At 34.2% G+C, this 10,825-nt stretch overlaps 1 protein-coding gene across 1 annotated transcript; it reads right to left on the reverse strand.

Moving 5' to 3' along the window:
* Positions 1-670: 670 nt before the first annotated feature.
* LOC109219246 (probable WRKY transcription factor 30) lies at positions 671-2,589 on the reverse strand. Its single transcript, XM_019383692.1, has 3 exons — positions 2,098-2,589; positions 1,843-1,974; positions 671-1,571 (listed from the first exon to the last, which is right to left on the reverse strand). The coding sequence occupies exons 1-3, from the start codon at positions 2,460-2,462 to the stop codon at positions 950-952; spliced, it is 1,119 nt and encodes a 372-aa protein (XP_019239237.1). The 5' UTR covers positions 2,463-2,589; the 3' UTR covers positions 671-949.
* Between the last annotated feature and the right edge of the window lie 8,236 nt (positions 2,590-10,825).

A 10,825-nucleotide genomic window follows, 5' to 3' on the forward strand; every position in this document is an offset into this window, starting at 1 on the left:
AGAAGTTAGAATTCCACTTCCTCCTCTCAATTTAACAAAAAAAAAAAAAAAAAAAAGAACTACTCAAAATCATTTTCCTCAAAAGCTTGGCCATAAAACCTTCCAGAATATGCATTCTTCTTTTTAAAGAAAAGACACTTTTATTAGTTTCGGAAGTTTGGCAAGTTAATTTTATCGAGTTATTGAACTTTTGAGTTTGTTACCTAAAAGTTACTTTTTTTTTTGTTACGTAAAAATCATTTAACTTTGTGTTCGTTACTCAAAAGTGACTATTTTTTTTTTTAAAAATCATTTTACTTTGCTCTTGTTATCACAAAAGTCACATTTGCCAGATTTTATAATATTTTTACTTGAAAAGTCTATTATGCCCTTGATATTATATACCTAGGTAAAAATATATTATATAGTATATAATATAGAAGATATTACATAAATATGAAGATTTATATAATATCAAGGGCATAATAGATTTTTCAAGTAAAAATATCATAAATTTTGGCAAATGTGACTTTTGTGATTACTAGAGCAAAGTAAAATGATTTTTGTGTAACAAAAAAAAGAAGAGTAACTTTTGAGTAATGAACACAAAATTAAATAATTTTTAAGTAACAAAAAAAGAAAAGTGACTTTTGGGTAACAAACACAAAAGTTCAATGACCATCAAAAAAAATTAACTCCAAACAGCTAACTTTAAAGCTTCCAATAGAAATTAATTCAGAAAGTACAACGTAAAGATGATCACATGAGAACAAAACAGATACTACTATTATTTTAATAGAAATCGGTTAAACTAGCTTGCTTCAATCCTAATGCAATTGTTTGCTAAAAGAAATGGTGCAAAATTGTCCTTGGCTCAGCTTCACCAGCTCGTTAATCCCTGATTTTAGTGGTTAACAGCAGCTCATCATCTTGGTTAAGTTACGTCTTCGCATTGGAACATCTGGTGGGATTAGGAAGAGAACCCCTGATAATCAAATGGGAAGTTTGATTCATATCCCATTGAGTTAAATTGGTAGTCATTTGAACCATTTTGCTTCCCTCCAAAATTGTTCATTTCAGAATTAGAAGACATCCCAAAATAATTTGACGACGACCCTGAAGTTCCTGCAGACATATAGGATTGGGAAAAATTCTCAACAAAGTTGTCGCTTTGAATAATGGAATTAGGCACAAAGCTGTAATCTTGATCAGACTTGATATCGGACGATGAAGCAAAAGTTGAAAATGGCACATTGTTAGGATCAGTATTGAAGTTGAAATTATTGTCGTTGGAGATATTGAGGTTTCTCTGAAAATTCAAGAGGATTTCCTGTGGATTTTGTTGGGGTACAGAGACTATTTGCTGATGTTCATTTCTTGATCCAGCTCCTAAGTTTTGTTCTTGATTTTGAGGTATTATCGTCAAAGGTGCTGGATTCATGACATTATTATTGGCATTACCACCACCTTGATTACAAGTGTGTCTTCCTCTATAAGTCACTTCAAATATTGTGGGATCTTCATCGGCTCTTTGAACTTGTTTTGTAGCCAAACAACCTTGGACATGTCGAAGTGTACATCTGTAATATCCTCTGCATTTCACAGCCAAAACTTTGTAAGAATTGGAATAAAAATAAATTACTTTATAGATGCAAGTATATATAAAGGGCAGCCCGGTATATTAAGCTTCCACTATGTGCGAGGTCCAGGGAAAGGTCAGACCGCAAGGGTCTATTGTACGCAGCCTTTTCCTGCATTCTGCAAGAGGCTGTTTGCTCGAATCCCTGACCTCACGTAGCAACAATTTTACCAGCAGCTACGCATATATAAGCTTGTGGAAAAGGTTTTTAGCAAGAATGGTACCTTGGATATTTGGCACCAAGAATATCTTTCTGCCCATATTTTCTCCAACTAAAACCATCATCTAAAGTCCCTTCAATTGGTGCCCCGGGACAAAGTTGAACTCGCTTTGTCCACCGTGGCGTACTGCTTTTTCTGTACACATTAAACATTAGCATAACAATATTAAAGTTCGGTGATCATACCTGAAATTTTAACCTATAATTAATTTACATATGCATTGGACAGAGGAATTTATAAGAAGAAAAGACTACAAACCTCTTGCGGGTAGTAGGGTCTTTGGGTTCAAGGTCACGATCAGAATCTTCACTATGAGGGGGACTCGCAGTGAAAGATGGTGGAGATTCAGACCTTCCAAAATTGTATATTGGCACAGAATTGGAAAGTGGTAGTAGTGAATTACAAGTGTCTTCAGTACTGTACTGGAGCAAAGAAAGAGCCTTGTCAAATTTGGATTGGATATTGTGAAGCAAGAAATCCCGAGTTGTTTCGGGGGAAGAAGAAGAGGAGGAATAAGGAGCATTGAGTTGGAGTTGGAGCTGATGAACTAGGTCCCTACCCTGAGTTAATTCACTTATAATTCTATTAAGCTCCCCATTATTGTCAGCACCATAATTTTCCATTTGAGAAATTAACTAGAGAGTATACGTGGAATACAAGACAAAAAGCTGCAGGAGAGACAGAACGTAGGAATATGAAAGTTAAATTTAATTGGTGAAACCATGCAAAAAAAAAAAAAAGAAAGATGAAGTTTGCTTGTGATTTTGAATGTAGAAAATAGGAGGAAAAGGAAGAGATATATAAAGGGAAGGTGAATTAGAATAGAACGATTGGAGAAAGTTTGACCGTAGACCAGTCTTCGGTCAAGGGAATTGTAGTATAAGTAAGCTAGTCCAATTGCTGACCATTCAAACTAACCTCAGCATCAACTTATTTTTTAAGTTCAAGTTTTAAACTCAAAATCCCACTTTAACCCCCCCCCCCCCCCCCCCCACAAAATCTCATGTAAGGAGGGGAAAAGTTGGTTTTTGATGATCCAACGTAGGAGCAATAAACATGGACTTGATCGAATCAATGATGAGGAGTGAGAATGAGAGGTTTGGAAGTAAGAAATGTTGAGAAAATTGGGATGAAATAAAATTGAAGACCAAAGAATCTTCAAACCTTTCTGCCGCGTTAGTACTGTACCTCTCAGTTTTTACTTATAGCAACAGTTGAAAAAAATTACCACTGTGTACCTTGGTTCATGTGTATATATATATTCCCAGCTAATTCCTAATGGCTAACAACTACTTTTACAGTGTTTTTCATGAAATATGTAAAGAAAATTGTTTTCTAAATAATTAAAATTTTGATTTGATATAAAAGAATATAGGTGATATATATATATATATACACTTTTTCTGACTAGGTGATATATACATGGTAACTGTAAAAGATGGATGATATATACGACATGAATATATTGTACTACATTAGTATATTTTTTATTAATAAAGGTGGACACATGAAATCGAGTACTTTTGAAGAAAAACCATGTACGTCCGTAAGTAATCGATATAGTCATTTCCTACATTTTGATAGAAAAATATATTCAAATAATTGATTTATGATTCTTGTTTGAGCTAGATCGCCGAAGGTTTTTTTTTCTTGAGATGATGGTTGACCATGAAGAGGGAGGAAGAAAACACAACTGTTTTGGTGAAGTTGCAATAATTAGGCTGCAACTTTAAACTTCTCAAATGTTTTAATTCTTCATTTTTCACATTGAAGCTTCCTTTTAAAACTGAAATATTAGTAAACAACGGCCTGAATCTGATATCCAAGATGTTCGAAGGAAGAAATATATACAGTATAATGTGTTCTTTTTAAAAAAAAAAATAAGGACCAACTAGCTATTTATAATAGGAAATCTCCATGTGAGGTCTTCCAAACTAGATGACTAAACTTACTCTAATAGTCTTATGGTAGTATTTAATGTCGTAAAGCACTATAATATGTCTCCTAATAAGGTCATAAGCTGCTGGTTCATGCATGTAATTAACACATAACAAAAGCAGTACTTTGAAACCTACCAACAATGTCAAATATATCTCAACAGATTGAGATTGTATAATTCGTAATTAATTTCTCTCTCTCACAGTCACCCACACTTTTCTACAAGTAACACGCGAATAATTGAAAATATATATACATACATATTTACATTTATTATACACACACACAAATAAACACACATAATAGCATGTGCACATATACGTGAATATAGGCTTGAAATACTCACACAGACACCAATTTCTTTCAAGTGTTTAACAATTTCGGACTGAAATTCTTTACAAATTTTCAGTCAATGTGTATTATGATGGTCATGAATTAAATTAAAGCAACGACCCAATATATTAGGTATTGGCCAATAAAATATTTGAAATATTATTTGTGCAATTTTTTTCCTACTATCCTTAGCAATGTATGGTAGAGCCTATTATTCGATAACGATACATAAAACCACAAGCTTTTCATTTTCTCTCTTTTTTCTCTACTGGTTTGACTCGTAGTTCAAATTGGTTTGACTTAAACATTTGCATTGACTAACCCTAAGTAAGTTGTTAAACATTGTCCAGAACTTGCGGTAGTCCAAACTTACTATTTTAAATCTAAGAGCTTTGACCCTTGAAGTAGGTAGTAAATGAGCTACGTTAATTAGTTTCTTTAATCCTTTTTCTTAGGGTTGAACATGGATCGAGTTGTTGCTTCGATTTTTATCAAAACCAAACCAAACCAATTATATATCGTTTGGATTAGTTCGATTTTGTCGGATTTTTCGGGTTATATGAATATTGTTTCAAGTTTGCTTTATTAAAGTTATAGATAAAGTTTTGATAAGTGAATATATGTTTACTAAAACTTTTTTTTTTTAAAAAAAAGAAACATATGATCTATTAAAGTATTCTTATGGGAGAATTTTTTTTAGTAACACATAATAGCTTTTTTTTTCCTTTGTCGTCTAACAATATTGTTTGGTTGATATACGCTTTCAAGTTTAACCGAATTTAATAATTAAACATAAAAATCAATATGATACATAAATAAGGATATGTTCTGTGTAATTTTAGATTATTAAAATACCACTTCAAATTCGAAAAAAGATATAAGAAATCCTAAAATATGAATATGAAAGAACAAAGAATGATGCATTTCAATAATACTTAATAAGAAAGTGATACAATCCATTATTTAACGTAAATAAAAATGAATGCACTACATAGTTCTATTAAATATTACATCCCATGAGAGATCTCAGATATTTCTAAACATCTTTTAAATAAAATTCTATATAAAGTCTTAAAAATATATTTATATGTCGGTTTGGTTCGGATTTTTTTACTCAATACCAAACCAAATCAATAACCAAACCTAGTCGAAATTTTTAATCGGTTTGGTTTGACTTATTGGTTTGGTGCGGTTTCCGATTCGGTTTGAACACTCCTACTTTTTCTGCCACTAGCAAAAGAATGTGACAAGATAAAAACTATTTAAAGGTTTATTTATAGAATGCTCGATCGGACAAGAGTAGACATTAAAGATTATACAATGTTTATGAATATTAATTATGCACATTATTCTTATAGCTTGTGTCTTTTATCCTTCTTTAATTAATTTCGAGTAGTAAAAAAAAACATTAACTTAAGAATATTATAGGTTGAATACGGACTTACACTAAGACCCAATAGTATTGAAAAGTATAGCATCTGCATGTCTAGTACTCCAACTGCTGTACAGTGAGCTGGAAGATGAGAGAATCAGCATGACGTCATACACCAATGACTTTTAAATATTAGTAGCCATTTAAGCAAAGTCAAAACATGTTGGTTTGAGGACTCTATGAGTTGCTTTCTTATCTCTCAATTAAATGACACAAATGATGAGAGAATAAGTCAAAAATTTAAAAATTGTGCTCCAATATGGGACGCGTTATTGGTTAAAGATGATTAACTTTATTATCTGAAGGAAAAGCCTATCTCGGTAAATTACTAGTATATTCACCCGTAGTATTGGAGTGAAATACTATACCGGTCTGGTGCACCTCAAAATTTTATAAACAAGGAAATTTCTAAAGCAATTCGTTAAAATGACTAGTGTAAGAAGATTGATTTTCCTATAAAAAAAACAGAGATGACTTTTTCTAGCTCATAGAATAGTTGCAACAACAACCATTCTTTACATATATAGAACACTATTAAAATGGCTATAACTTAGCAGAGTTCATTACCCAAATGGTTACTCAACTATCCAAAATTGTCTTCTAAAGACACATTACTTTCGTTTGTAACAACAAAGTCACTGAACTATGCCTATTGCACTCAGAAGGTCACTCAACTAGATTTTCCAAATTTTGGATTACCAAATACCTATTTTACCCACTAAATTATAAACATTTATCTTCTTTTTAATTTTTAAAACTTTTTAATATTATGATTTTTCCTTTTTAATTTATNCCGGGCACCCGGACCTGGATCGCCTAAAATTTTTCCGGGACATCAAATACAGCCTAAGGAACTAGAGTCACCGCCCTGCCATGACCAAATTACATTTTTTGGTGTTTTACGGCTATAAAACTAGAATTCTGCTCGATTCCCAAAATTTCGTGTGCTATAGCCCACGCCTTCCGCCGTGGGCCCGGGCCCCCGGACTCGGATCGTCTAAATTTTTTTCGGGATGTCAAATACAGCCTAAGGAACTATAGTCACTGCCCTGCCATGACCAAATTACATTTTTTGGCATTTTATGGCCATAAAACTAGAAATCCGCCTGATTCCTAAATTTTCCTATGCTATAGCCCACGCCTTCCGCCGTGGGACCGGGCCCCCAGACCCGGATCGCCTAAAATTTTTCCTGGATCGCCTAAGAAACCATAGTCACTGCCCCGCCATGACCAAATTATATCTTTTGGTATTTTACGGCCATAAAACTGAAAATCCGCGCGAGTCCCTAATTTTCGTGTGCTATAGCCCACGCCTTCCGCCGTGGGCCCGGGCCACCGGAACCGGATCGCCTAAAATTTTTCCGGGATGTCAAATACAGCCTAAGGAGCCATATTCACCGCCGCGCCACGACCTAATTATATTTCTTGGTATTTTACGGCCATAAAACTAGAATTCCGCCCGATTCCAAAATTTTCGTGTGCTATAGCCCACGCCTTCCGCCGTGGGCCCGGACGCCCGAACCCGGATCGCCTAAAATTTTTGCGGGATGTCAGATACAGCCTAAGGAGCCATAGTCACCGCCCTGCCATGACCAAATTATATTTTTTGGCATTTTACGGCCGTAAAACTAGAATTCCGCCCGATTCCCAAATTTTCGTGTGCTATAGCCCACGCCTTCCGCCGTAGGCCCGGGCCCCCGGACCCGGATCGCCTAAAATTTTTCCTGGACGTCAAATACGACCTAATAAACCATAGTCACCGCCCCGCCATGGCCAAATTATATCTTTTGGTATTTTACGGCCATAAAACTGAAAATTCGCGCGAGTCCCTAATTTTCGTGTGCTATAGCCCACGCCTTCCGCCGTGGGCCCAGACCCGAATCGCCTAAAGAAATTTTTATTTAAATAATTATTTTTATATTACGTGCATGGAATATATATTTTACAACTTTTATTTTCTTTCATTCTGAATTGTGTAAATAAATTTTTGAATTTTTGTTGTTAATACTAAAATTATTATTACGAACAAATTATTCTAATTAATTTTTTTACTATGCTCATTATTTTGTTATTCCAGCATTATAGATGCTGAAATACTTTTTTATTTTTTTAATTTATAAATAATATTTATTGAGTTGAGTGACCTTTTGAGTGCAATAGGCATAGTTCAGTAACTTTGTTGTTACAAACGAAAAAAAGTGACTTTAGGAGATAATTTGAGATAGTTGAGTGACCATACGCGTAATTGACTCTAACTTAGCATTGTGGTATTTTCGTGAAGAAAACTAAACTTGACACACTATCAGAAATTATAGCGAGAGAATACGAATCATTTTCTTTTGCCACTTAAAAAGCAAGAGGAAAACCAAGTTGCATGATATTGAGGTTACGAGTTGTGCGTAGACACCATTTATAATTCTATCGGTTATATTTAGTAGGTGCAGGATTCAAATTATGCTATAGCCTATAGGTCCTTCCTCTTTTTTCCTTTCCCTTTTCTCCATTCACGGGCCCACCCTTCCTTCAAAAGAATTTAAAAACAAACAAGTCGTTATCTTCCTAATTAGGTGTATGATGAGCTAATTTAGGTTCAAAGAAATGCATAAACAAAAATGAGGAAATGAAAAGGATAGTGGCTAGATCAAGAGAGTAAAACCACAAGTATTGAGTATGACCCGCTTTATTAATCGATTACGCGTCTTAGGGCTTTGATTGTGCTTTCTCCTGCTTTTTGGATTCTAATTTCTTGGCCGTGGAAGAAACGCTGATTTTGAAGGAAAAAAATGGAAGGCAATCTTGCTACTTGACCTGGTCTTTATCTTGCTACTTGACCTGCTCTCTATCGATCCAGACCATGGACGAGTTGAAATTCAATTGCCCCAGGCCTGCTTGGAGCCAGGACTATCAAGGCCCAATAATATGGGGGATTTGCACAAATAGGATTATTTAGTTAAAATAGCATGGACTAGCCAGTTTTCGGACTGATAACTAAAAAATAGCCAGTGTTTGCAAAGTTGTTGAAAAATAGTCACTATTTTACTGTAACACGGAAAGTTCCATAATATACTGGAGATTGGAGCACCTGTGTATGAAGTTCCAGCATATTATGTTGGAACTCCAGCACATGGAAAGTTTCATCATAATATACTGGAGATTGGAGCACCTGTGTATGGACTTCCAGCATATTATGTTGGAACTCCAGCACACTATGAAATTCCAGCATGTTATGTTGGAAGTTCACATGTAAAGAATTCGAACTCCAGCATATTATGCTGGAATATTTTTCGAATTTTGAACAGTGTTTTTGTTCAGATTTATCTTTTACATGAAAAGTGGCAAAGTATCGAATACTTTTGAAACTGTGGCTATTTTTCAGTTACCGCTTGTAAATATGGCTATTTTTGAATTTCTCCCGATTATTTAGTCCCATCATTTAAGTTTTGATTCCATTAAAAGAAGTTTGGGAAAATTACCCCACTACAGAATTTTGGAGCACATTGATCGTCATGATTCATAATTAGGTACGATTTTTATTAATAACAAGTTATGGTAATCGTCATGATACCAAATTTCGGCGATCACTATAACATGATGTGTATAAAAATGGTAATCATTAGGATTTTGTCACACTTCCTGACGGATCACCATATTTTTCAGCATTTGTGAATTATGACTAAAAACGTTGGTCATTGTCAAGATTTTTTACCAAATCCTGGTGATCACTATAACACGTTGGGAAGAAATTTTCCAACATGTTTTTGTTTTAAAATCGGAGAAGGGTGTGATATATCCCTCTACTATTAAAATTTATTTAGAACTGCCTTTCGTTATACTATTGGCTCAAAAATCCTTACCGTCTTACAATTAAAATACGTATACCCCTAACTTGACGGACTGGACACGATGGGTTCCATCCAAAGCTGTTGGTCCATCTAGTCTTGAATTAAAAGTGACCCGCCCCATTATCCGGTACCCATAACCCATAACCCAGCTCACTTGTTGTAACTTTGCCTCTTTCTTTATTTCCCATTTTCAACAGCTGCAAAAGGGGAAATTCTATAGGAAAAATGAGGATGGAAAGCAATGAAGAAGAAGATGATTTCCCCTTTATTAAAAGCGTGACCCCTCAATCCAAGATCGACTCCCTTTATCAATCCAAGACCGAAAAAATACTCTCTATATATGCCTTTTCTCTACTTTATTTTTCATCTCCATTTTGGTTAATTACTGAAAAAAAGGGGTTATAGCAAATTAAATAGATCTTAATGTGAGGTTCTTTTTTCTTTGATTTTGATCAATATTTTGAACCAAAACTTTTCATCTAAGTGTTCGCAATTTTCTTGGAGTTCTAATTCAAATTTATTTGCTGATTTTCATTATTTCAAGTGCTAGAGGTGAAAAATTGGTGCTTTGATGAAACTTGCACGTATGTATTCTTTTCTTGAAGGTGATCTATTTTTTTAGCTAAATTTTTTATTTTTGAAGTGTTATTTTACTTTTTGAAATTCTTTTTCAGTTTAATTCCTTGGGGTGTCCATATTTCATGTAAAAACCTAATTTTGCTCGCCGATGAGGTACTGACCCTTTATTTTGGGAGTTCAAATTTAATTAAATTAAAAGAGGGTTGGGTTATGGGTACCGAGTAATGGGCGGCTCGCTTTTAATTCAAGACGAGATGGACCAACAGCTTTGGATGGGGCATGCCATGTGTGCAGTCCGTCAAGTTAGGGATATATTTGTTTCAATAGTAAGACGGTAGGGGCTCTTTTGAGCAAATATTATAACGGAGGGCAATTCTAAATAATTTTTAATAGTAGAGTGATATATCAAACCCTTTTTCATTTTAAAATTATTCCAAATTAACTTCAAATGATTTTAAATTTGATATACAACGTTCTTACACCAATCTCATTAAGTGCCAATAGATAGATTCAAGCTAAATCTTCAAAAGTCAATAGACTCACGCTATCTTCTTCAATAGATATCTTTTCCAGCTCAACAGAACCCAACATCGGTGGTTCTAAATTTTCTCCAATCAAACAAATTTAGGTCATTATTTGAATTCTCATAATTTATATATTGAAAGAAGAAGAAGAAGAAGAAGAAGAAGAAGAAGAAGAAGAAGAAGAAGAAGAAGAAGAAGAAGGGGGAGGAGAAGAAAAATATGGATAAGTAGGAAGAAAGAGCATGAGAATAAGGAAAATCTGACGGCTAAGATTTTCTTATGGATCAAGATGAAAGGCTATAATTACGTATTTTAGTCGCTTATTACACTCAAATTTA

This window comes from Nicotiana attenuata, unplaced genomic scaffold (genome assembly GCF_001879085.1).
Source record: "Nicotiana attenuata strain UT unplaced genomic scaffold, NIATTr2, whole genome shotgun sequence".
NCBI lineage: Eukaryota > Viridiplantae > Streptophyta > Magnoliopsida > Solanales > Solanaceae > Nicotiana > Nicotiana attenuata.